This window comes from Drosophila simulans, chromosome 3R (assembly GCF_016746395.2).
Source record: "Drosophila simulans strain w501 chromosome 3R, Prin_Dsim_3.1, whole genome shotgun sequence".
Taxonomy (NCBI): Eukaryota; Metazoa; Arthropoda; class Insecta; order Diptera; family Drosophilidae; genus Drosophila; species Drosophila simulans.
The window spans coordinates 16,031,067-16,056,322 of NC_052523.2; the positions used below are offsets into that span (position 1 = coordinate 16,031,067).

At 41.7% G+C, this 25,256-nt stretch overlaps 7 protein-coding genes across 8 annotated transcripts; 1 reads left to right on the top strand and 6 right to left on the bottom strand.

The window, feature by feature from the left end:
• Positions 1-4: 4 nt before the first annotated feature.
• Positions 5-9,031, top strand: LOC6728684 (alkaline phosphatase). The gene is made up of 3 exons (XM_016177070.3): positions 5-762; positions 7,225-8,773; positions 8,841-9,031. The coding sequence occupies exons 2-3, from the start codon at positions 7,429-7,431 to the stop codon at positions 8,933-8,935; spliced, it is 1,440 nt and encodes a 479-aa protein (XP_016035355.1). The 5' UTR covers positions 5-762; positions 7,225-7,428; the 3' UTR covers positions 8,936-9,031.
• An 8-nt stretch (positions 9,032-9,039) lies between these two features.
• On the bottom strand, positions 9,040-12,225 carry LOC6740633. Its single transcript, XM_039295905.2, has 4 exons — positions 11,879-12,225; positions 10,154-11,716; positions 9,903-10,093; positions 9,040-9,769 (listed from the first exon to the last, which is right to left on the bottom strand). Exons 2-4 carry the CDS (start codon positions 11,645-11,647, stop codon positions 9,346-9,348), a joined length of 2,109 nt encoding a protein of 702 aa, XP_039151839.1. The 5' UTR covers positions 11,648-11,716; positions 11,879-12,225; the 3' UTR covers positions 9,040-9,345.
• A 1,908-nt stretch (positions 12,226-14,133) lies between these two features.
• Positions 14,134-15,121, bottom strand: LOC6728685. Its single transcript, XM_002103985.4, has 3 exons — positions 14,711-15,121; positions 14,481-14,648; positions 14,134-14,420 (listed from the first exon to the last, which is right to left on the bottom strand). Exons 1-3 carry the CDS (start codon positions 14,930-14,932, stop codon positions 14,259-14,261), a joined length of 552 nt encoding a protein of 183 aa, XP_002104021.1. The 5' UTR covers positions 14,933-15,121; the 3' UTR covers positions 14,134-14,258.
• Positions 15,122-15,206: 85 nt separating this feature from the next.
• On the bottom strand, positions 15,207-16,207 carry LOC6728686. The gene is made up of 3 exons (XM_016175069.3): positions 15,805-16,207; positions 15,463-15,630; positions 15,207-15,390 (listed from the first exon to the last, which is right to left on the bottom strand). Exons 1-3 carry the CDS (start codon positions 16,072-16,074, stop codon positions 15,229-15,231), a joined length of 600 nt encoding a protein of 199 aa, XP_016035358.1. The 5' UTR covers positions 16,075-16,207; the 3' UTR covers positions 15,207-15,228.
• A 1,783-nt stretch (positions 16,208-17,990) lies between these two features.
• Positions 17,991-18,678, bottom strand: LOC6728687. Its single transcript, XM_002103987.3, has 2 exons — positions 18,535-18,678; positions 17,991-18,484 (listed from the first exon to the last, which is right to left on the bottom strand). Exons 1-2 carry the CDS (start codon positions 18,640-18,642, stop codon positions 18,005-18,007), a joined length of 588 nt encoding a protein of 195 aa, XP_002104023.1. The 5' UTR covers positions 18,643-18,678; the 3' UTR covers positions 17,991-18,004.
• A 1,052-nt stretch (positions 18,679-19,730) lies between these two features.
• LOC6728688 lies at positions 19,731-21,779 on the bottom strand. 2 transcript variants are annotated; one of them, XM_002103988.4, is made up of 2 exons: positions 20,375-21,548; positions 19,731-20,319 (listed from the first exon to the last, which is right to left on the bottom strand). In XM_002103988.4, exons 1-2 carry the CDS (start codon positions 20,510-20,512, stop codon positions 19,783-19,785), a joined length of 675 nt encoding a protein of 224 aa, XP_002104024.2. In that variant the 5' UTR covers positions 20,513-21,548; the 3' UTR covers positions 19,731-19,782. The 2 variants fall into 2 exon arrangements, 1 of the variants encoding a protein (XP_002104024.2); XR_006541913.1 differs by having other exon boundaries at positions 20,197-20,319; positions 20,375-21,779.
• Positions 21,780-22,359: 580 nt separating this feature from the next.
• On the bottom strand, positions 22,360-23,230 carry LOC6728690. The gene is made up of 3 exons (XM_016175068.3): positions 23,071-23,230; positions 22,894-23,007; positions 22,360-22,826 (listed from the first exon to the last, which is right to left on the bottom strand). The coding sequence occupies exons 1-3, from the start codon at positions 23,153-23,155 to the stop codon at positions 22,528-22,530; spliced, it is 498 nt and encodes a 165-aa protein (XP_016035360.2). The 5' UTR covers positions 23,156-23,230; the 3' UTR covers positions 22,360-22,527.
• Positions 23,231-25,256: the final 2,026 nt, after the last annotated feature.

Below are 25,256 nucleotides of genomic sequence, written 5' to 3' on the forward strand. Positions count from 1 at the left end.
CTTTAACTAATAGGGATATTAGAGTTATGACAAAAAATAAGAAATTTGCAGATCCCTATAATTCCCAACTAGATTGGATGTTTGTAACGATTCTCCCCCAAGGGTGTCCACTGTATATGCACTGAGTGCGCTGTGTATCTACTGGTTCTGGGCTTTTCGGTTCGTGTTCTGGGCCTGGGCACCGAAATGTATATAATTAGCGCATTTATTGACTAACTGACGCTTGCAACACAAAATGCTTGTAGTGATAGAAGGGAAATACAATAATTACTTGGCTTACTGGCCCTGCTAAGTGTATGGATATTTGCTGTCATATGTCTGACGTAGGTGGGACCTGCTAATACCTATGTACATACATACATATGTACTTTGTGCATGTGATTTCGATTTCGATTGACAAATGTGTGTCTGCTGCAATTTTCCACCGGCTAAGCCAGCACCCCAAATCTGCATCCCCACACAGGTTGTGGTTGCGTCTCTTTCTTGCCTGCTACAGTCATCTCTTTTGCTCACCCATAGGTCTCTCTTCTAGTAGCACAAACATGCTGGCATTTCGATTTTAATTTCTTAATTGAATTTGTTTGGGGCCGCTGGTGTATGTGTTGGTTTTGCGAGAGACCGAGAGAACACTGCCCGCCATGTTTGTTTAATTGTTTAATTTAATTAAATGCGCTAAGTGCAACTCTTGCATACCTAGGCACTTTGTAACGGTCGCATCCGCAGATGTATCGCTGGCAGCTCTTGTTGGTTCCATATTTTCAGGTAAATATATGTATTTCTGGCGATTCATGTACATATCTGTATCTATATCATCGGCTATATGCAACAGATGTTAGGGCATGTCGGGCTATACCAATGCATCTACAGATACAGATACACAAATACATACATGCGACTGCACTGGCGCACTCCGAAGTTTATATAGTGGCACATATATACCCCGTATACAAATATATAACCACTCGCCCGATACACACACAGCCATGGCTTGCACTTCCACAAGCACAGTCACCGCCAACTGTTTGCGCCCACCTTTCTCTGCGGTAGCGAAGGAAACTTTTCTATCGCTGGCACTGTGGGGAAATGAATAAAATTTCATTACGGATTACGAGCGAATTTAGTTACGAATAGAAGTTGTCTAAGAAAATCAGAAAGGGTCTACATATTTAAGAGTACCAAAAAATTTTGTCACCTGTTAGGTAATACAGGATACCTAACGGAATTAAAATAAAAAAGTTTTTCTTTTAACATTTGTTAAATAACATTAAGAATTCGTTATAAAAAGCACCTGATTTTTACTTTACTTTATTTTTATTAATTAAATTCTTATGATCCTTTTTAAAACTACTTGTCAGAAAATTCAAATGTTGCTATTCTGGTTTTTAAACCGACTATGCTCAAGAAAAACTTAAAAAATTTTGTTAATAGGAAAAAGATAATCGAGTATAGCCAAATTTGCTGAAAATGTCATTTGCTACTAAAAATAATCCTGGGCTGGGCTCAATTTTGCTCGAAATCAGTTGCTGGCCTGTAAACCATTTTTAAATGAACAAACGTATTTATATCCCCTGCGAACACATATATTTCTTTATAGTACTTGCTGTGCGGGCCGAGCTTAGAGCGCATCTAATATAGAATGTGTATACTTTGGGGAAAACTGTGGCAGAGTGGGAGGGCAACATTTCGCCAGCACTGTGTAGGTAGCTGCTGGTTCTGTCGATTTTGCTGCTGCTGCAACAAGCGCCCTTACCCTTCCCCTTTTCGCAGCGCATGACTGTAGTAGGTGACCTTGACAGTGAACTTGAAATATATGCTACAAGGATTCACTCTGCTTGTGTGTGTGTGTGCGTGTGAAACGCCGTGGAATGGAACAGTGAGCCCAAGAGAGAGCTTTCGCAAAAGTGCAGCTGTGTGAGGGTGGTGAATTGGCTGTACACCAGTATATAGAGGGCAAATGATTCATCGCTACTTGCGACGCGTTGTCTGCAGTCGATGTTTGTGAAATATGTGCCAGAAATTTCGCTTTCATGTTTCACTTATTGCAGGAGGAACACAGAAACAGAATCGGGAAACAGAGAAATGAGAGCCAGAGGGTAGCTTTTATGCAACGGTAAAGCTAATGGGCAGCATATGTTGGTCGTTGCACTGGACGGACAAGTGTGCCAAATGACTCACGGTTTCATGCCCACTTCCATTTTCATTTTCATTTTCATTCCAATTCCCATTTCGATTTCAATTTCACTTGCATTTGCAATATTCTTGCATTTCCCTAGCCCACATCGCCTTTCGTATTGTGCATTCAACTTTGACATTTGGGGGCTTATGGCGCTTTTATGGGGGTGGGAGTTGTCATTTGTGTGTATGTGCTAACCCCTCTTCAATCACTTCCCCTGACGAAAAGACCGTTGCACATTTTCTGGAATCGGCTTGGCAACGTGGCGTATGAGCAATATTGCACCGATTTCTCATATTGATGCAGGAAATTGCTGTGACCCAATTGGTATTTTAATGGCAAAGCTAATAACTTTTCTCGATCATAACTCAGTTAAGGGGGCAACCAAAAATGGCTAGCGATTTCCATCAACTTTGTTAGTTTCAGCGGCAATTAATCAAAATGCATTTTAAGCATGTAAAATGTTATTTTCAAAACCAATTAACACGGACACTCACCCTCAACCGCTGAGTTGCACACACCTACGTTATAAGCTAAACAAACACAGGAAAATGCTGTTGGAAATTGTTGCTAAAATTATAAAATAGAATACGGAAAAATGCGGTGAAACTGAAAATTGTATCTGTGCGATAATGAATTTGTTGGCAAGCGGAGATGGAAAGATGCAAACGTAGGCAGAAAACATGCGATACAAGTTGGGAATGCACTGAAAAAAATCAAAAACACCTGAAGGCAGCATCTTAAGAAGTAAATACTTTAATAAAATTTATTATAAGATTACTATTATAAGATAGACTTCAAGAAAGCTCAATGTAGAATACATTTATCCATGTATAGTCATTATTTTTGCTCTGTGTAGATGCAAATGGAAATGTTTCTGCAGGCACCTGCAGTTTGACAGGTGGATCAGTCCAAAAGCCAAGAGAAGCCAAAAACATGAAATTGCATTTGAAAATTTAATTATTTTCGGTAGTTTTCCATATCAGCCAAAAAGAGCGAGGAACAGAGAGAGAGAGAGAGCGCGATAGAGTGCACATCACATGAGCGATTTGATTTGTATGTGTATGCGGTAACCTTGAGATTCTTAGTTCCTCGCTGGAAAGGGAGGGAATGCTTTAAAGCGAGCAAGAGATAGTGAGAGAGAAAAAGTGCGAGAGAGTGGGAAATGCAGTTTGCGAATTGCGCCTGTGTGCGTTCAAACTTTTTGCTTTGGCACATTTCGCTCGGTGTTTGTTTTTTCCCTTTACTTTTTCGCTTTTCGAGCGCAAATGCAATTCACGTTCAAGGCCATGCCAGAGATATATGTACATAAATAGAAATATATATGGTTATATATAAAAGTGTGTCAATGTGTTTGTGTGCATCGTCAGTTGTCAACTATTTTTCAGTACAGCCACAGATACAAATACAAATTGCACACGCACACAGCCGCAAGTTCATACAATCAATAAAATGCAACTTCTCTGTTTTATCTCTCTTCCGTTCCTTTCTTTTCTTTTCTTTTCTTTTAATTTCTTTCCCTTTCCTCCGTTGTCTTATCGCCGCTGGTCTTTCTATTTCGTGTTTGCCAAACATTAAAAAAAAAATAATCTAAAATACAGCTTTGGAAAACGAAATGACTTTCAGCGCAGCGCATTTCCTAATAAAAATAAACGAAATTGCAGTGATAATGTTCGATTCTTTAGTAGCTTAATTTAGTTTATTAAAGTGCACTTTAGGAAATAAACTTCGTTTACGTATTTTCTATTTCTATACTATTTGTATAAACTCATTTAACTTATATATTTTATGTATATGATAAGATAGCATGGCAGATTGCTTGGAGGTACTCTTGAAAAGGCGCTGCCAAGATTGGAATGAATAATTTTCCAGCCCACTGCATCATTTATTGCACCCATGATAGACTAGTCATATTGCTCATCCCCTAGACTATACCCCCCTGTATTATATAAATTGCTGTCAAATGGCAATGAGAATGGCATGCAATCAAGCGTAAACAATGTAGAGAAATACCAATTATGGCAGATGCTAAGACGTGTAGGTTAAGTGGAAATTTTCTTATCAATCTACAGCTGCAGTTGACCTCAAGCGTCTTAGTATCGACTTGCGAAATAATTTATTAAATTATACATTGTATATGTATCAAAATAGTCAGTTCAATGTGAACTGATTTAAGCTACAGGTGTTTAATGCAGAGAAAACGCCATCTTGCAGTCCCTCGACTATCAGATACCTCTTACCCATGGGTGAGCTCTAGGAATATGGAGATGTTTCAGTAGCAAATCGACAGTTTTCCAGATTGCAAACGAGCGCCTAGCGACGACTATGTTTGTTGCACACGACTATCTGACGTCAATGACAGGGTTTTGTAATTTTTGGGCGTCAGAGTGGGCGGGGCCTTTCCAGAGCCGCAATTGTATAATTTTTGTAGTGCTAATCAACAACGAATCTTAAACGTACGAAAAGGTGTTGATGATATATTGTTTGAGATGATGTGCGGGGATATATATTTTTTTTGTTCATATTAATTTATTTTGTATGTGTAGTTTTCGATGCACTAAATGCAATTTCTTATTAGCAAATCAGGCGAATTTGTTTTGCACATTTGCGTAATTCGCACTAAGCGTGTCCAATTAAAGTTTAATTGGGCATTCCACTTGCTGGGCTTTGCATTATTTTCCCCTGAAAATGTGTCAAGGAAATTCCGCGCTCCTTGCCATATGGAAAACGAACACGGAAAATGTTTTAGGCAGGCGCCGTTGGAATGCAAACAACACTCGATGATGAGAATTTCTATTTGGGGGGCAAGGTCATGGTTGTGGAGAGATGCTCCGTCTCTACCTCTCGCCCACTCTCTCTCTCTCTCTCTTTCACTCTCTTGCATATGAATTCCATTGGGGTCGGGGAAACACCCAGTTTTCCGGGCGTGGGCGTGGTCATTGGCGTGGGCGTGGGTGTGATGCAGCAGAAGACGCAGCAGCGGCAGCGGCAGCTGGCTCGGCATCCTGCAAAGCCATTGACGTGGGCCAGGCCAAGTGACCCATATGCGTCACGCCCGTCGACTTCCTGGGCGCTGCTGCCAGTCAAAAGCAATGTTCTTGGCCATGTTATCGGGTTCCTGGGTTGCCGTCTCCTCTCTTTCTCTTCTCGCCACCTCGTCTTCCTGTCCTCGATGGCTCTGGTAACTTGATGGCCACTCGCCGCTAATTGCATCCTGCGGCGCTTGTCGGATGCATACGAAATGCCATTTGCACTATAAATGATTTGGCCAGCGGGCAGGGTCTAATCCTTTGTGAGCCGGACCAGATTTCACCAGCTGTTGGCATATTTTATACATTTTAAATTGTTCCCTATAGGAGTTTTGCGGAGTGATTCTTGATGAGCACCATAATATTTTATAAGCACATTCATTCCATAACCCAATTTGTGTAGGAAATAAAGGCGATTGATAAAGTATAAGAAACCCTAATAAATAAACTCGGCTTATACTACTTACTTTGTGGCAATTATCGCTTAAAGTTATGGTTTGTGTTAATAAAACATACAACTATTTAAATAACTTATTAATATAAAAAAAATTAAGTTTAATAATTTTTGATAACAGCACAATAATATTCATAGAGTGTCATATATTTATATAATATGCCATTGTGTTAATAATCCATTTCATTTTTGCCTTTTAATTTTATCAAAGAACCATGATAACATGCATCCAGAAAGCTTCAACATTTCATAAGCAGAGGGCGCTGTCAAAAGCTCGCTCGCAAAAAGCTCACTCGGGAGTTGCCATCCTGATTTCTATGGACGTGTATTCGGTTCTAGTTGACAATAAAATAACAAAGACGTTACTTTTAAAAGGAGATGAGGGATGTGGAAAGGCTTAGAAAAATATGATTTATTACGGACTTAATTTTTCATCGCAGTCTTATTATGGTTTTAATTATTAAATCTAAACATTTTATATAAAACTAAACATAAAAATAAAAGTTAGAAATGTTTTACTTTTATGATATGATTGTACCTGTCTTATGTAAATTCTATAATAACTACTTAACCTGCAAACATTGATTCGGGGTAAGAAAGCAGTTATGGAAACTCACACCCCTATTCATGTTACGCATACGCAACGTGTGCTGCTCTTTGACAGGCAAAATCACAGCGTGATTGAAAAATTGTCATTGAAATTGGTCAGCGATTTCCGCAAGTCAAGACAAGTTGGAAAAACAAACAGATGAAGGGACCGAAACGATAATCAAAGTGATATCCGACCGTGTGGCTTTGTCAGTTGAGTGGGATTCGAATTGAAATTGTGACAGTTTCGCCGGGGGAAAACTGACCACATGTCAATGCAAAGCAACTTCAAAGCGACGAAATGACGGACGTGGCTGACCGAGTGGGCGTGGTCGGGATGGAATGGTATTAAGGGGGCGTAAATGGGGGCTAATGGCAGGTAATTGAGGCAACAATTTCGCATTCGCATAACTGGCAAATGAACAAACCGTTGCTGCACTGTGTGTTAGCCAATTTAATTGGGCGAGAATTCATAAGCGAAATAGTTTGTCGCACGGGGTGGAAATTGAAAACGTCATTTGAATGCCAAATGACAATTAGTATTTGTCGTTTACCAGGGCCAAGAGGCCATTCCATTCCATTTTGCTGACAACTTGGGCTGCTTTAGACCAACTCACAAATCAATTGTGGCCCACACCAATGTGAGAAATAGTTAATGGCCAAAGCTGAGACGTTTTTGACCCCTCAAAACGGCAATTGAACTCGGAATTCTCAATGTTGTGCACTGGCAAAAATTAGAAGTAATTGAGTGTTTGCATTTATACGAAGAAAATATGTGTAAAACATAATTTATACCATTGACAACACATAACATAACTTAAACAAAATATACCTAATACTAATACTAATACCTAATACTAATAAAATGAGATTTCAAAAATACAGTTATAAACAGTGTAACTATTATTGCGTATACACTAAACCCCTAATGGTTTTTGTATCCATTGATCTTAATATCTCTCACTGCATTTTTGCATTAGTTGACACGCCAATTAGTGCATTTATAATTCATGACGTGGGTTAATTGCTACACTTAAACCCAACAAAACGGCCAACGATTGGGGCTGTAATTCTCCTAAGGCGAATCCAAACCTTATCTCGAACAACAGATAGCAGATAATGTTCGTTATGATAAAGCCCGAAGAAGAGAGCGATTGTGAATCAGTTTTGGCCGCATCTTTGCAATGGTAACCACACAGCGGACCAAGGAGATTTGCGAAATTATTCGGCTGAAATCAACCCAGGTGTTCCTGGTGGCTGGAACATGTTTGATAACGGTAATGGTCACATTGCTCTGCATTGGCTTTATGACCAGGTACGAAGTGGAGAACGATGTGGCCAACGTGGCGGATGTGGATTATTGGAAGGATAGGGTGGCGCCCTCGCAGAAAATCTGGTATGATAAGGGCATTGATGAGCTGAACGAGGCATTAAGGCCACAAGATTTGACTTATCCTAAAAACGTGAGGATATTTGTGATACAGGGAATCGATGGACGAGACTTGGCTGCTTTTCGATTTCCAACTAGAGATATTAGCCGTGGCAATAGCAACTTTATTTGGGATCAGTTCCCCCACTTGGCTCGCTTGAAGAACAGCTGCAGTCAGCAGTTTCCCTGTCAAGTGGCCAGTGTTTCCCGAGCTCTTTGGTTGGGAATTCCTTTGGATAAAGTCCCAGAAAGTCAGCAGGATTGCGGAAGGTTATTTAATGCAACGCAAGCACCGATAAGCATTCTGCGACAGGCACAATTGGCTGGCCTGCGAACTGGTTTTGTGACCACTCAAAGGATTACCGGACCCACTGGAGCTGCTTTGGGAAACACCAATGGCCACTATGAATGCGATGAAAGGATGCCGCGGAGCTCCATAAAATCCGGTTGCCAGGATATAGCCCAACAGTTGATCTCTGGCGAAACTGCTAAATCTCTAAATGTACTCATCGGCGGAGGCAGGCAGATGCTGAGCAGTCTGGTGCCCAACACCAAATATGATCCTGTGGATGAGCTGCTCTGCGAGTCCAATGATGGACGCAACCTGCTAAAGGATTGGAGAACCCAAAAACTTAGGGAGAGCAAAATCAATCCAATAATATTCGATTTGATTCAGCGAAGGGATGAGCTGGAGTCCCTAAATTCTAGTAGTTTTGATTATTTAATGGGTGTGATGGCCAATGGAGATTTGAGTGGTAATTCGAAGGCCCCAAGTCTGAAATTGATGGTGGAGAAGTCTTTGAATGTGCTTACTAAATATAAACAAGGATATCTACTCATAGTCGAGCAATTTATACCATCGGGTAGTGACAAAGGAGAGCAGTTGCAGCTATTGAACGATACTTTGGTTAATCTTCACAAGGATCCGGATACTTTAACCCTGGTTTTAATGACCAATGCCTTATATCCAAAACCAAGCCTGGATGTCAGCGAAGAAACCGAGACAATCAGCCTGCTTCCGGAGATATTTAATGAGGCGGAATCTGAGATACAAAAACGACTACAACAAATGCCATCTGAAAGCTTACTTTTTGCACAGGGTGAGTAACTTCTTCTACGATATCCTAGTTATATTTATAAATTTTATTTATTAATAACTATTTCAAGGCCCCAAGTCCTCAATTTTTCAAGGTGTTCGAAAGGAAACCTTCCTGGCACATGCAGTATCCCATGTCCTTAGCAGAAGTAGGGCTCGACCTTAGAATACTATACACATGTACATATATGTAATAAAAATGTTTAGGCAAAATTTAATGTATTTATATAAAATTGCAATAGCTGTCACCCCGAATAAAAGACGTCCTTATAATTTGATTGATTTATTAAACTTTAACTAGAGATCGTTGATTCAATGCTGCTAATAGTTGGTAAGTCACATGATAACATTGCCGCCGGACTCCGCAGTCGTCGCCGTGGCAGTTGCAGTTGCACTTCCCGTTGCAGTTGCACCTGCGGTCGAGGGAGCCACCCAATTAAAGGCGTGGCCAGCGGAGGACACCCCTGCGGCGGTTGCCACTTGCCTGGTTGCTGTTGCTGCCTCTGGAGGTCCCGTTGCCGTCGTTGTTGCCGCAATGCGTGGTACCGGCCGCAGGACATTTGTATTGGGATTGGGTCATTTGACGGGCAGAGGAGGCATCAATGTTTGGGCCACATTGGACAGTTGCCTCAGGTGATTGGCCTGCACGTATTGGAAGGCCGAGGATCGCTCCAAGTGCTGCGATAGATAGAATTCGCCAAGGGAGTAGAAGCGCCGCTGATCGAAGGACTGAAAGGGAAATCCCGGAAAGCGTTGACCACCCGCATAGTTCTTACCACTTGGGGGCGGGTAGATGGGCATGCCAGGCGGTGGGCGTGGCAAGGATGCATAGGGAGTGGCAGATGTGACCGCCTGTCCAGTTGTATGCTGCAGCTGGACGTGATCGGCCAATTGGTGGCCGTTGATGGCCAACTGCTGCTGCTGGGACTTGAAGAAATCCAGATTCTTGAGATTATCCAACATCTGATGGGAGGCCTGGTGTTTTTTCAGGTAAGCTTGACTGTTGTTTGTGCGAAATAAATATGAACATTTCAAACTAACTGCTTAAAAATATTTAAAATTTCACTATTTTAAATACCAAATAACTAATTCAATTTTGTAGTTTTTTCGAAAGTCTTACTAACTCAACTCACCGTCGGAAAGTCTTTCCGCATATATGGCACGGATAAATGCCATCGCTGGCATCATCGCCACTCCTAGTCGCCTCCTGAACCAGATCGCCAGTTTCCACAACTCGTTTCTTGGCGGGATTAACGCCAGCCGCCTCCGCTTTGGGCTTGTGCCATCTGCGATGGGAGGCCAAGTTGGCCGGGCAATTAAAGACCTGCGAAGGAAAACTTGTTTTAGCCGCCTGTAAAGCGAATCCTCCCTTCGGACCACAAACCTTTTCGCACTCGGAGCACTTGTACTCGATGTGAACGATGCGGGGACAGCGGTGCTGGGCCAACATAAAGGCATCATCGTAGACGGTGCGACACAGCTGGCACATGTAGTCTCCAATCTTGTTGTCGATGCTGGCCAGGATGGCCTTGGCCTCCTCGGTGATTTCGACCACGTTGAAAGCCGGATCAATGTCGCCTTTGCGCACCACCAGCTCCTCGTCGTCACGCAATTTGCGAATGATGGTGCCAGAAACTGGACTTATGGTCTCCTCATCGATGGCCATGTGTTTTCGTAGCTTCGACCTCCGACGTTCCGCCTTGTGGGGTCGAGATATGGGTGGAGGCGGAAGTGGAGGTGTAGCAGGGATTGAAGAAGTCGCTGGAGCCGGAGGAGGTGGAGGAGGCGGTGGAAGGTTGGCAGAACTAGTAGTCCTAATCTCCGCCACGCCACTCAGATCTGTGTAGGTCTTCCCGCTGTTGCTCTGGACTTCCGCCAAATCGGAAACCTCCACATCTGGCTCTGGAAAATCCCGGTCAAAGAGTCTGGCCAAACCATTTACCGCCTGGTTGTGCAGCTCCTCATCCTCATACAGAAGTTCATTGCGTTTCAGGGCCGTGGTCTCTATTAGTTGGGCCTGCAATCTTGTGGCCACCGGGTCCACCGCCTCATCCTCGTCATCGTCACTGCCCAGGACATCGACAAACACCTCTTCCTCATCATCGTCGCCATTATCGCTGACTTGTACCTGCTGCGTCTCATCGTCGCCCTCGTTGACTTCCTCCGTGTCCGTGGCGTACTCATTGTAGTCATGGGAACTGACAACTGTTTCATCCTCGTCCTCGGTCAGCACAATGGTCTCATCTTCCACGTAGATGGGCGAGCTGACGCTCGATTGACCCGCCGGAATTTGCTCAAAGTTATTTTTCGTCCCGTCAAAATGACTTTTATTAAAGGAAGCGCCCTCCAAGCTGCTGCGTGTGGCATATTGCTGATGATGTTGCTGGTGTGGTTGTTGATGTTGCTGCTGCTGCTGTAGCTGCTGCTGATGATGATGAAAGTAGCCCGGCTGCATTGCCAGGCTCGACGGTCCTGCCGCAGGAGCAACTGGAGCTGGAGCTGCAGGACTCGCCATGTGCGGACGCCACAGGTAATTCTCCTCGGACATTAATCTCTGGCGCTTGCGAGGCGGCGAGGGCGTCGAGGGTGGAGTAATTGGCACTACACTGGCCGCGGCGCGCAGTGAAAGATCCAAGGGGGAGAGCAGCGAAATAGCCGGACGATGCTGGCCAAATTGCGGAAATGTCTCGTTGATTGCTGGTAATGCCCGACACTCCACGAAGTGGGTGGTGGCTGGGTGGCCCTGGAGCAGGGCGGGCAGTGGCTGATGCTGGCCAAGATGCTGCACCGACTGGAGATGGGACTGCGATTGTGGGTGTGGGTGTGGATGAGGATGTGGGTGAGGGTGCGGGTGCGTCGGCGGATTCATGTTCATCATTTTTCTCCCCTTTTCTATTGCGTTGTAACGTCAACTTTCTGGTGTTTCATTTGAAGTCAGCAATCAGTCCTATCATTGCACAATAAAGTGTCAAGTGTTTTAGTATTTGGCTTTGGATTAAAGTTAACTGAAATAAATTTTCTCAAATAAATAGTAAATCCACTATATATAAAACAATATATATATACAAATAAAATGGGTATTTTGTTATAAAAGATGATTTAAATTTACCTTTTGCTTCATCTAACCCTAGATATGTTTGATTATTTAATGCACTTTGATAATTAATTTGTTTTAACTCTAGGTGTATTTATTATGTATTTAAGTTTAACACTTCACTTAATTTTTTGTTTGCTTGCTTTTGTTCTAAATATTCAATGTGTAGTTTGCACAATTTCAAAAATTTCGTTCGAAATTAAACTTTAATCGGGAATCACCAGAAACTTTTTGGTTAGCCCAAGAACTATGCAGTTAACTTGAGGATTTTCCGTGACACGCAACTGACCCGCGGCAGGCTTCAAAGAGAACTGAACGGCGGACGGTCACCTGTCGCAATGTTGCTAGCTGAAATTGGGTTTGAATGCGAAGCCAATGAAAGGCAGTAACCACCACCCAGCCACCCATCCACCACCCAAGCAGCCCCCACCCACTGGACACCCGCATTATTGAACGGGATGTGAATGTGCGGCTCTCGCTCGCACCTTGCGGCGGAATCCTGAGCGGGCTGCTCTGGGATTCGCCGGGCGGATGACATAGCTCGACCATCCCACCCCCGATTCACCCACGCGCACGGGAGGCGCATGCGCAGCCACGCCCCCTGATGCAGGCCCACCAGGGGGCGCTGCATAAATGTATCATCTGTTGCTCCACTGGGGGCACGCTTATTGGCAGCGTCCTGCAACTTGCCACGCCCCGTCCAAAGCCCGGAATGGAATGTCATTGAATTGTAGATGAAGAATTTCATTGCACTGCGTTGGAGTTTTAGCCACCCACTCCACATGGCTTTTGTGGGGGCCAGCTGGGGGTTGGGGTGGTGCAAATGGTGTTTGTGCTTGGGGCGTTGACAGGTGAGTGCACCTTTTGTTGCCAGCCCCATGTATCTTCCATCGGGCAGAGTTCTGTTCCTTCACTCCCACTGGCATCATCATGGTCAGCGTTGTTCAGACATTTTAAGAACCAAAGGATTCTTTTTGTGGTTTTGAAAATTTAATGTAGCTCCCCTCTTGCGATTCAAGTGAATTTCCAAAATGGCGTCAGCTTTTGGCCAAAAAAATTAGGTAAATCAGTGGAATTAAGACAGGGCTTCAACCACGTAAAATTTAATACAACGTTCTTTTGGTTTTCTATATAAATTGTAATTGTCTTTAAAGTGAAATAATATTGAGACTTAAGATATATTTTAATAAATATTCCATTTTATAAAAATTATAATGTATACAGATTCGGGTACTACCTCATATATCGTGATTTATACTGGCGAATCGGTGGTAAAAGTCTGACACTCGAGTTATCTTTCGATATCCAGCCCTGCCTTCAATTGCAGCTGAATGCAATTAATTAAAGAAACGGTCTACAAAAATCTAATTAAATTGTTGCGTCGCGACGCCATCGGAAAACAGGCTCGTGCGTCAAAAACAATTCCGACTAATAAACAGAAATTAAATTACGAACTTTTATACTCCGTCGCACAACCGAACGAACAAGTGGCTTCCCAGCCGCATAAAGAAGGCTAAAAACTGTGAAAAAAAAATGTAGATGGCTTATTAAGTTTTGAGCCTGGCCAAGATCTGTTGTGGCAACGAGGTCAACAAGTTTCAGTTTGTGGCTTTTCCTGGCCCCCGGCTAATTGTCAGCTTTCTTGGGGGTCGGCAGCTCATTAGCATAGCTCCATGGCCTTTGTGAATCCATCCATCCGCCTGCTCCTGACACTCGTCCAAGGAAATGTTCTTAACGAGAGCGCCGAGCAGTTAGCACTCATTTGCATGGAGATTTTCACGGTCTAATTGCCCAGGTGGTTGTCGGCTCGTCCAAGTGTCGGATTACACACGTAACAATTCGGAGCACCCCCCTCCAAAATGCTGTGTAAAAACACCCAGCCCACCCTCCCCTCGTAGCCGACTCTCTGAAGAGGGTTGATTCATGAGTTTGGTTGACTTGCGGTCGACGGTGTCTGTTTACTCAGCGAGGGTTGGGTAATGGGCTCTTAATTAGCCTCATATGATTTTTGAACATGGATTTGCGATTTGTTGATGTGTGCACTGGAAAATGAAACAGCAAACCATAAAATGCACTGATAGTAAGAACTATTTTAAGAGGCTTAATAAAATCTTCAGTTGATTTAGATAAAAGACTTAAAGATTTTTTTGAAAGATATTTCTAGATCCCTCCTCTTATATTTCTAGATTCTTATATTTCCCTCCTCTTATAGGAGCTTCATATTAATATTATCTTATCATGTTACTTTATGATATTTATTACAGTTTATTCTTATGTACTTTTTTTTAAGTGTAGAATCAGTTTTCAGCTTCATTGAATGCGAATAACAAACGTAAATAAATAGATCTTATCTACTCACTTAGCAGATAATGCTAAAACGGATAAATCTAGTTCCTCAGCGATCGATTCCCAGATTAACCTCAGCATGGACCTCAACTTCGCCCCTCCAAACGCCATCTGTTTTCACGATGAACCTGAGTTTATAAAAACCATTTGGCACGGGAGCTTTGGATATCATGTCATCATTCAGAACCATTTGGTGTACTATTATGTCATGCTGCAAATAAAATCATTTATGCGGAAATATTTAATTAAGTTTGGGTGTTATACTACCAACATTGAAGGGGCAGGTATGATTTAAATTGCTAAAGCTTTTTATTCCATCGTAAACTAAGTCGGCAAACGGATAGCGTTTTCGGTGTTTAAGAAAATGGCAAACATCCACGGTGACATTAAAGAGGAACGGCCTGTAGCCACTGAATCTTCGGAACAGGGTTAGTACGCACTAAAAACGATAGTTATGAAGTACAAAATACACAATTGGAATGAGTCAACTCCGCTACATACCGTCGTAGACTTAATGGGCAGCTTATTAACCTGGGCATGCAGATTCAAGCCCACAATGCCGCGTCCCAGGACCTTCAGTTCACAACGTTTAAGTTCGCAAAAGGACTTTTCGTAGCATGTGCACTTAACATTTTTAAACTTGAACAGAGCGTTTGAATCACTGAGTAGCAAATTAATGACCACATATGACCACAGTCTGATACCATTTGTTTCTAGCCTCATTGTTGGCCAACAGTAAACAGCTCATTGAATTGAATCCAAAGTGTTTAGGTTTGTCACGCTTTAATGAATATATCGTGATTACACCCGTTACTGGTAGACGTAAAGGGTATACCTAATAGATTCGCTGAATACTATATAACAAATGGAAGGTATATTTATTATTAAATTAGTTCGATTAGTAATGGGTACTTAATAGTCGAGATAGTATGTGCGGGCCTCATTACAATTAGTGACCTATCTTATTTGCATAGATATGTATCTTATAACTAATGTGTATACCTTGTATCTTTGTATCTTTAACGATCGTATCCCAGATTAACCTCAACGTAAACCTCAACTTCGCCCCGCCAAATGCCATCTGTTTTCAATATAAACATTAGTTTGTAGAAACCACTCGGAACAGGGACCTTAACGATCATATTGTCATTTAGTACCATTCGGTTCACAATTATGTCATGCTGGAAATTAGACAAAATTGAAAAACAATTAGTGCATAGAAGTATTATAACGTTTTGGGATATACTACCAACATTGTATGGGCAGGAGTGATTTACGTTGCTAAAGTTCCTTATACCGTCGTATACTAAGTCCACAAACGGATAGCGTTTTCGATTTTTGAGAAAACTGCAAATATCAACGGTTATATTGTAAAGGAACGGCCTGTATCCATTGAACCTTCGGTATAGCGATAGAATGCACTGCAAAAAAATATTATAAATTATACAAATTATACAAACAGAAGGTGGCATAAACTTGCACTACTTGAATAACACATGTATTATTTTTTGTTATTTTTAAATAATATGCCTGACTTATATAGATATCTATATACCCTCTGCTAGGGTATTATTGTAATAATTGTGCATACATACCGTCGATTTGTTAATGGGCAGCTGATGAGTCTGGGCATGCAAGAAGAGACCAACGATGCCGCGACCCAGGACCTTTAATTCGCAACGCTTTAGTTCGCAAAACGACTTCTCATAGCAAGTACACTTGATATTTTTAAACTTAAACAATGCATTTGAATCGCAGAACATTAAAACGATGGCCACACACGACCACACACCCATCGGATTTGATTTAAGCCTCATTGTTGGCCAACAGTTAACAGTCCATTGAAATGAATAAAATACGTTCATGTTTGTTTCGCTTTAAAGCGGATATAATGATTATACTCTTTACTGATATTTTAATAATAATATTAGGTGGATGGGTATTTGATAGTCGAGGCACATGTTTAAATGGGCGCGCCTCATTAAATTCAATAATAATGAATACCGAGCTCTTTAACTATTAAATCATAGATTAATTCCAACGCAGGCTTCCACTACAAACTAAGTTTAACTTAAAAACTAGTAGGAGGATCAAACATTCATTGTTAGATATTGTAAAAGTGTAAAAGAATAAAAACATTACTTGACAGAGAACGCATATATTTGTGTGTATTTTGACTGGAGGCCGAACAACTAAATTTTCTATACAGCGATTGAAAGGCACTCTGGAAAAACATTAAGGACTTCCTGCTGGCAACGCAAAGGACAAAACGCTATTGACAAACCATGCAACTGCACATTTTGCGAGCTCCCAAAGAAGGGGAAATTGGGACTTGAGCCGCCTTGTCGGAGACGTTGATGACCTTTAGGGAAAGACGAGGACGAGAACCAAAGTCCTGGCCAACAAAAGGAGTCCTGCACCGAGGGCAGCCTTTAATTAGAGTGGCATGAAAGTATGCCCGAGGCCCGTCGCTCGATGTGATTCTTATGCAAATGCTTTTAATTACAAAACTGTGAAACTGAATTACGCAACATTGCGTTATTTAAGTGAATTATTTTGAGGCAGGTTCGTGTGTTTAATTGCCCAACTCAACGCCTTTTTAATTGCCAGAAAATGGGCGCAGGTTGTTTTTTAATGTTTCTTTTGAGCCTGAAGTTTGCCATGGTCTGAAAATCCATGGATTTGGATTGATTCATCTACGGCAAATTGGGCTGGACAAAAGCTAAGATGACCCATCAAAATAGCTCAAGTATTTCCCCGTCAACTGCCAGTTACTTTTGAATAAACTTTGTGTGCTATTGACCTCACCCAGTTGCCAAAACCAAATTGAAAAGCTTCCCTCAAAAAAAAAAAAAAATTAAATAAAAAAATTGGAAGCTAATAGAAAATGTTTATAGATAAAAAGGCGACAAATTGAATTTGCAAAGGTCACACATAAGTGCGACACTCGATATCAGGCATTGGCACTTCACGTGAGTGCCGCCCCCTTAAATTTTCCCCAACTTACTTGCTACTTGCAGGAATTTTCCCTGCGTCGCCTGGCGAGATTGAAATTTTGATTTCCATTTGCCGTAGCCGTATAGAAGATAGCTAGATATTCACATTATTTTTGCCAAATTGAATTCGCAAAGTGATTTGATTGTGCGTTAAGAAAGGCATTGCCCATAGGAGGGTGTGACCCTTGTCAGGCCACCCCTTTCCTGATAAAGAAATAAATCCATGGAAAATAATACGCGATGAAAACCGCATGACGGATTTTAATTAACGGAGGCACGGATATTTCAAGCTCCATTAAAATATCATATTACCATCGGTTTTTAACACGTTTATGAACGAAAGGGTTTAGTGGCCCACGGTTTCAGTGCTTTTAACCAAAAGTTCTGGCAGAGTTACGTGTATTATATTGTCATTGATTGGCCATTGAACATATTGTTTTTCTATTAATTATAACTAAATTGCGCATATGGCTTCGGCGAAAACCGCAACGATCCCGCGGGAAATCCAAAGAAACCCCTCGAAGAAGAGCACACACGCAAGTCTCTGTAGTTCGGGGATAATCACCATAATCGGCCATGCACTTGGACTCGGTGCTTTAAGCGATTTTCAATATGTTTCCTGCTCCGCAGCTCATGACGCACAATGGAAAAAAACTGGGAAGGTGGAGGAAATGTGTCGGAAAATGCGGAAAAACGAGGGCGAGGCGACAGCAATCCGCTTACATTGCAGACGGGGGGTGAGCCCAACGGAATAGACATACACACATCCTGTAATTACATATCCTTTGTTGGCAAATATTTATTCTGCGGTATTCGGTATTCGGACCTCGGTGGTCACCTGCAGGGCGAAGACTTTCTCCGCTGTTACCTCAATTACCTCCACAAAGAACTTGTAGATCCCGTTCTGAAGAACCTGCGGATAGATGTCCTTGACACTCACATTCTTTAGTGAGTAGTTTCCCACCCGAACAGGACAGGCAATAATGTCGCTTAGTTGCATCTCCGATTGCAGAATGTACTTCATCATGGGGTTTTTCCGGAACTCCGCGAAGAAGCCACACAGATCCAGATCCCGCATTTGGAGCAGAGTTACGAAATTCGCTCTGCCCGTCGGTCTCACTCGAATCTTTATGTTGAATGTCAGGAAATTGCTACCCAGTTCTTCACGAAGCGATACAAATAAAGTGAACTTCAAGCGAGTTTCATCGATGTATGATAAAGCCTTCATATAGCGAGAGTCCCCAAAGATGTTGATGTGATGGATTCGAAGTATCGGTTTCTAGAAAGCGAAGTAGCTATAGATCGTAAGTAAGGTTGTACCCATAATACCTGAGCTTCATTCTCCTCGTCGTCATCCCACAAGGATTTATGGTTAGTTGCATTGCCATTTACTATGTAAAACAGCGGAAAAAATATCAAAAGCCGAACGAAATTCATGCCGCAATGACAAAAATAGTCTGCTGGCGATCATCAAATGGTCATGTCCCATTAACCAGTTTCAATTAATGCCATTTAATAATAAATGGACCCCCTTTAAAACAATCTGATAGGTTAACCCAAGAATGCCGCACTTTTTAAAACATCGATTAGCTGAAATAAAAATCAATAGCAATATCGCCAGGGGAAACGATTTTTGCAAAAAATTCAATATTCAAGATGTGTTTTTTGGGTATAACTTGACTTTAAGTGGTCACACCGCCAAAGTAATAACAGTTTTTTACTCCTAATTACCAATACTAACCATCCCTATCACTTTTTGACGAATTTTGTAAAATTAATTTTTGGACAAATTTTCGCATTTTTTTAAGGGGTAAGTAACATCATCAAAATTTGCAAAAAAATGGAAAAATTTAGAATTCCCAAATTTGAATGCAAATCGATTGGGATTCAAAAAACAAACACAACGAGGTATGACATTCCATATTTGGGCCAGTATTTTCTATGTTTTGATCAAAATACCGAATTTTTTTTCACCTAAAATCAGGAAAACGATTTTTGGCTAAAATTTACATATTCAATATGGTATTTTGGGTATAACTTGACTTAAAGTGGTCACACCGCCAAAGTAATAACAGTTTTTTACTCCTAATTACCAATACTAACCATCCTTATCACTTTTTGACGAATTTTGTAAAATTAATTTTTGGCCAAAATTTCGCATTTTTTGAAGGGGTAACATCATCAAAATTTGAAAAAAATTTAAAAAATTAGAATTCCCAATTTTGAATGCAAGTCGATTGGGATTCAAAAAACAAACACAACGAGGTATGACATTCCATATTTGGTCCAGTATTTTCTATGTTTTGATCAAAATACCGATTTTTTCACCTAAAATCAGGAAAACGATTTTTGGCAAAAAATTCGATATTCAAGAAGGGTGTTTTTGGTATATCTTGCCTGATTGTTTTTAATTAAATATCTTTAATTTTATTCGTAAAAAACTTGCATACAGTTTATTTTTTATTTATCACATTTTATCATATCAAGATGTTTACAAATGAAAAACATTTACCCAATACCTGATTATATAATACTTTTTTTTATACTATTAAAAATAATTTTTAAAGTCGCAACGTTTTAGGCATCATTGGCCAAACATTGTAAAGCTTTTCCTCGATATTTACAGTCCAGTTCCTTGTCTACAATATAAACCTCTGAGGTGACTTGGAGTGCGAATACTTTCGCAATCTCTCCTATTTCCTCGATTATTTCGGCGAAGAACCTGTAGGTGCCATTCTGGACTCCATCTGCATGGATGTTTCCGGCTACGTCGGAGTTTAGGAGCGAGTAGTTTCCGACTCGAACTGGGCACACAATAATGTCGTTCAGCTTGAGGTTCTTTTTGAACATCAACTGCATCATCGGATTCGAGTTGTATTCGCTGAGAAATTCGCAAAAGTTGACGCGCCGCAATTCGAACAGTTGCACAAAGACATTACTTCCTTCCGGTTTTACGCGCACCTTTATATTCATGATGAGGTGGTTACTTCCCAACTCATGGACCAACTGGACATGTAGATCGAAGTGGGATCGATCTTCGTGGATATATATTTTGGCCTTCATGTAGTTCGACTCCCCGAAAACATGTATTTGTTTTATAGCTGCTACTGCTTTCTGATATTAAATTAATTATTCGATTTATTAATCAAATTATCAATCAAATTATCACCTTTGGACTCGTGCTGTATTCCATGTAGTAGGAACTTGTATCCCCGACCACTTCGATGACCAGCCGAATCATAACGAAGGCCGAAACCCAACCGAACCGACTGAAGTTCATTTCGCAACAAACTTGGGATCCTTTCATAGCTCTTCCACATCATGACCGAGCAACAAAATGTTAAACAGCGCTTTAGTTTAATTTCGAATAATTTGGCTAATTGTTATCATCATTGAATCGCTTTGGATGGGCAATTCCCAGTACATCTGCACCTAAATACGTGTGTTTATAAAGTTCCCAGTGATTAAGGTATAAACTAGTCATGTTCGGCCTTAATTTTTAATGAACCTATTTATTTGACGGAATTCCTTATAAAGAGTAAAAAAATCGCCATGGCTCCATGTCCGTTTATCACTTCTTATCTAATCGATAGATCACTCTTCAGTACGTCAATGTTCAGATCTTTGAAATAGACAAACTGGGTTCCTGGATAAGCCTTTCCCTCAATTCGAATGGCAAGGTGCGTTTTTGGGAGCAAGTGATACGGTGTGTTAGGATCTTCGTTTCGGGTGAGGAAATTGTTCATAAAATAAATTAATAACGGTGGGCCATCCACTATAAATTTCAGCAAAAGCCGAGGAGCGGATTTAGCTACCGAATTTGGTTGAATACTGTAGGTGTATATGATGCCATCAAAATTCCTCTGACCGGTATAGCTTGTTTTGGACTTTTCGTAAAAGAGCAGCTCGGCAAGTACGACCAAAAATGAGATGCGTCTGTTGGACTTCCAAGTTGTTCTGAAGACTACATTCCCCTCCTCAATAATACCGATGAAGGTGTTGGGCAATTCGACCTCCAGGTTCCAGCCCACCAAATGTTTGAGTCCCAGAATTTTAACGTTTTCAAATTCCCGCAGAAGACCCAAAACCGTCATTGCATATTGAAATCGTTTAAGCTTAAGTCCTTTAAATGGATCCTTCTCCTTGTGTCGTATGAAATTCATAACAAAATAGGTCAGAGTATCTTTGACGTCATACTGGAACTGTTTAAAATCGAAGTACAGCAGCAGGCAGAGAGCAAAGTCCGACTCAGAATTTTCGTCGTCGAAATAGGTGCATATTAAGCGCATGATCTGCAGCACGAACCTTGCATCCCGATTCCTGACACTCTCCGCAGGACGTTCCCGATGGTCAACCTCAAGCCTCCTGTGCCGGTGCATCAGGAATGAATTGCTAATCTGTTTCATCTCTTCGGACATATCGCGTATCATTTCATGAGGGCCTACATCCAAAGTGGTCATGACCATCTCCAGTACCTCAACCGGCAAGTCCAGCAATTGAATGGGCTTACTTTCTTGAGCATCCTCCTTTTTATTTTCGGATTTTTCAATATATGTTTCAAATAAAGTAAACATATTAAGACATGGCAAGGAAGTTTGATTTTATAAATGATTGTTATTCAAAAGGAGACGCTATTAAAAGAAGGCATTAGCTGACCTTAGATCCAGTGTTCGGCCACAAATTTGCAGTTCCCAGCCATATGTCACCACCTAGTCAACGTCTCAATTAGCTAACCGTCGGATATGTGCTCCCATCAGGGCTTGTTCATTAGACGCCATCAGCGGCAGGAAGCTCCAAAGTGTTGAAAAGCCAATTAGCTTTGAGCGCCGGAAGGAAGCCATAGGGGCTGTGCGTGTAAATGGAGGCTAACTGGAGCTCTGGCAAGTTTAAAGTCTTGTGAATGGAGCCGTCGAAGCCGCAGCCACTCCGACCACCTGCCACCCCCCACCAGCAATCCACCCACCCTTAGGATCTTCCCACACCGGAGCTGCGTAATTTTCTGCGTCATTTAATTAAGCCGATTCATGGCGCCCTCGAGGGTGGTGAGCCGCGTCCGGCTAAGCCGACGTCGTAGTCTGTCCCACAAGTCGAAGCTCCCACACATCAACACATCCGCACGCCCACATGTGCCCGGGTAATTAGCTCAGCCGTTCATTTCGATTATTTATAATATTTTCCCCTAATTATTTATTCATAACTGCTAATAGTGTTTGTCGGGCTTAAGTGCCAACTGCTTATGCGGTATTAATTGGCATCACTCGATGTCCAGTGCCAAAAACATTGATACAATGTCTTGCGGCCTAATCTATACGTCATCTTCATCTAGACTGCCGAGCTGGGCTTCTTGACCCGAGTGTCGGCCAGGAAACAGGACACCACTCGATTCTCATTATCGGAGTCCAGAAGACGAATTTCCAGGCGCGTGGGCACCTCCGGCTGGTTGGTGGTGACTGGCAGGAGCAGCTGGTAGGTCACATCCTCGCCAGCATCCAGGGGACAGTAGGCGCCATGGAGCAGATTGCTGCACACGTTGCCACGGGAGGCTTCTAGGTCATAGGGTATGGTCACTCCCAGCGAGGTGAGATGCACTTCGGCTGATAGCTTCTTCATGGTATTGCGAGCTAATGAAAGGGAGGACAAAAATATTATTGATTGACGAATATAAAACATTATATGCATTTTACTTACTGGCAACAAATTGGATGTCGATTTTGGCCTCGGTTCCCTTCCACAAATCGCAGGGCAAGGCGTCACAATCGTCGATTTGCACCATCAGTGGCTGAGGATAGCTGCTGTCGGCACCTGGGACATTTATTTACCAGAAATTAGTTAATGATATTAAGTGATTTCTTTAACTGGACTCACATTGTCTAATTGGCGTGCTGGCCGCAATCGAAGTCCACATGATAGAAAGCACTAGGCACAGGGAGAACTTCTTGAAGCTGGACATTTTGCTCGGGGTTTTGGTAGCTTGTGTGTTTGCTTTGCAAGTACTAATGGTATTGTATTCCGTATTAACCAATCGCAGCTGTATTTATACCAAAAGTTATCAAGTTGGTACTCCTGCACTTGCTATTAATCTAATCGTTTTTGGGCTTTGAACGTTTGCACCAAAATTACGTTTGATTTTTGTGATTATATGGCGTATTAATCGCACTTAGAGGAATCCTAGGAACAAGTCTACCCAACTATTTGGTGCATACTTTATGAGTTCAATGAAAAACATGGTACATGAAAATTAAATGGAAGAAACCCATTCTTAAAGATTTCTTATGAATTTCTGTTCGTTAATGCGCTCAAACAAGTATGTTTTTTAGATCAGTATCGATGCCAGCAAAACACTTTAAGGTAAAAACTATTTTAGTTAGATTAAATTATTCTAATGAATCAATTGGAGTGCTCAAGATAAAAACGGTGCTAATCATCCAAGTGCCAACATGATTGCTTTCCAGGTTCCCCAAAACCCTATATGACTCATACGCGTTCGAAGGAGCCATAGTTGGCAGTCATATTTCGTCAGTCAGTACATTTGAACTTGTTTAGGTGCATGGTCTGCTAATTTTGGCCCAGATAAGTTGGCCAGCAGGAACGCACACCTGTTGTGTTCTTGGCGATTTTGAGTTCATTTGTACGCAGACCAATGGAAGCAATAAAATTAGAAAGCGATTATCGAGTATTTATTGAAAGAAACCCGGCAAGCGAGATTACCAGATTACCAGATTGCGACACTATCCACTCGTTGCATACTTTCAGGCCATCGGATTATATGCTCTATATATATGTGTATATAGAGCCACCCTCCGCCGATCGGCATTAACATCAATTTATATGCATAGCCAATTTGTAGCAAGTTTTACACAATTTCTTACACCCACTTGACTCGTCGAGGGCGAAAACAGCAGCTGCCGCCAAGGGTTGCCCAAATTTCATCAATATTTCCTGATTTTGTTCGCAAATTCAACTGTTTTATATGCAAATTAGCAAAGCGATTTTTCGCCCCCGCCACCAATTGATTTTAAAATGTTTACGCTCCTTCGTAAATGAGTAAATGATTGCCGAGATTTTGGGTTCGGAATGGAAACTTGAGCATTCAATTGACCGAAACGTTTGTTTAATTTGCATATTTTTTATAATTAATTTGCGCGTTAATGAAATTTTAATGCATTTCCAGTGGAATTTCAGGGTGGAAACTGAATTTCAATTTTATCAATTTGCAATTTGAAAGGTTCACTTTTCTTAACGTTTAGGTGAAAACTATTTGCATATTTGCACATTTAACAATCATTTCAAGGCAATCCACCTTCAAAGCTTAATAATTTACAGTTCCTGGGAAACCACTAGGCATTTTCCCAGGAATTCCAACTCGTACTCGGTATCCATCAATGGCAAAGGAAATTACTTTTGAAAAGTCGTGCTCTGAAATTATGTAACTCAAGGCTTCCAGCTAACATTTTAATTATACGCAGGTAGCCAGAAATTGAGAGCGAGTGGCACATATTTATGCAAATTAAGCAAACTTCTTTTCGCTTGAAGTGGGCACATTTCTCAGCTGAAATTGCGTTGCCAGGCGAGCGGAAGGACGCAGGAGCGGCAAGGACATGCTCCTAAATGCCAACACTTTGGGGGGAAATCGCTCCATAGCTCCACACAGCTCAACAGCCGAACTTGTTGCAACGCATGTTCCTCCTGATTTCGGAGAACATGAATTTCGCATTCACTTAATTACAGTGCCAAAAGAGCAGGGCCGTCTGTTCAGCGGGGACTGAGCAATTAAATAGCATCCCTGGCCGCGCTTGACATGCTGGAAAAATTTAATAAAATACATTTTTTGCATGACGGCATATGCAAATTGCCATTGGCAAATGAGTCTCCGCCAGTGCGGCCATATCAAAGGGTGCAGCAGGGCGAGAAATACCTCCCATGTCGCCACCCCCAACAATTTGCCCAGTGGAAAGTGCGAGGAATTGTCTCAAGGCCAGTTGGTCACCTGGTTGACCAAAAGCAATCATAGATTTTTCCTTGTTAAAGAAATTCAGTTGAATGCACTTGGA

Excerpts from the sequence above, each read along its gene's own strand:
- LOC6728684 (XM_016177070.3), top strand. The coding sequence starts at position 7,429 with ATGGTAACCACACAGCGGACCAAGGAGATTTGCGAAATTATTCGGCTG. Across the intron at positions 8,774-8,840 it reads AAGCTTACTTTTTGCACAGG|GCCCCAAGTCCTCAATTTTT; the intron begins GTGAGTAACTTC and ends AACTATTTCAAG.
- LOC6740633 (XM_039295905.2), bottom strand. The coding sequence starts at position 11,647 with ATGATGAACATGAATCCGCCGACGCACCCGCACCCTCACCCACATCCT. Across the intron at positions 10,094-10,153 it reads AGTGCTCCGAGTGCGAAAAG|GTCTTTAATTGCCCGGCCAA; the intron begins GTTTGTGGTCCG and ends TTTCCTTCGCAG. Across the intron at positions 9,770-9,902 it reads TGCGGAAAGACTTTCCGACG|TCAAGCTTACCTGAAAAAAC; the intron begins GTGAGTTGAGTT and ends CACAAACAACAG.
- LOC6728685 (XM_002103985.4), bottom strand. The coding sequence starts at position 14,932 with ATGAGGCTAGAAACAAATGGTATCAGACTGTGGTCATATGTGGTCATT. Across the intron at positions 14,649-14,710 it reads TGCCCATTAAGTCTACGACG|TGCGTACTAACCCTGTTCCG; the intron begins GTATGTAGCGGA and ends TATCGTTTTTAG. Across the intron at positions 14,421-14,480 it reads ATCATACCTGCCCCTTCAAT|CATGACATAATAGTACACCA; the intron begins GTTGGTAGTATA and ends TTTTATTTGCAG.
- LOC6728686 (XM_016175069.3), bottom strand. The coding sequence starts at position 16,074 with ATGAACGTATTTTATTCATTTCAATGGACTGTTAACTGTTGGCCAACA. Across the intron at positions 15,631-15,804 it reads TGCCCATTAACAAATCGACG|TGCATTCTATCGCTATACCG; the intron begins GTATGTATGCAC and ends ATTTTTTTGCAG. Across the intron at positions 15,391-15,462 it reads ATCACTCCTGCCCATACAAT|CATGACATAATTGTGAACCG; the intron begins GTTGGTAGTATA and ends TCTAATTTCCAG.
- LOC6728687 (XM_002103987.3), bottom strand. The coding sequence starts at position 18,642 with ATGAATTTCGTTCGGCTTTTGATATTTTTTCCGCTGTTTTACATAGTA. Across the intron at positions 18,485-18,534 it reads ACGAGGAGAATGAAGCTCAG|AAACCGATACTTCGAATCCA; the intron begins GTATTATGGGTA and ends TTCGCTTTCTAG.
- LOC6728688 (XM_002103988.4), bottom strand. The coding sequence starts at position 20,512 with ATGAAAGGATCCCAAGTTTGTTGCGAAATGAACTTCAGTCGGTTCGGT. Across the intron at positions 20,320-20,374 it reads AATACAGCACGAGTCCAAAG|AAAGCAGTAGCAGCTATAAA; the intron begins GTGATAATTTGA and ends ATTTAATATCAG.
- LOC6728690 (XM_016175068.3), bottom strand. The coding sequence starts at position 23,155 with ATGTCCAGCTTCAAGAAGTTCTCCCTGTGCCTAGTGCTTTCTATCATG. Across the intron at positions 23,008-23,070 it reads CAGCACGCCAATTAGACAAT|GTGCCGACAGCAGCTATCCT; the intron begins GTGAGTCCAGTT and ends TAAATGTCCCAG. Across the intron at positions 22,827-22,893 it reads CGACATCCAATTTGTTGCCA|CTCGCAATACCATGAAGAAG; the intron begins GTAAGTAAAATG and ends CCCTTTCATTAG.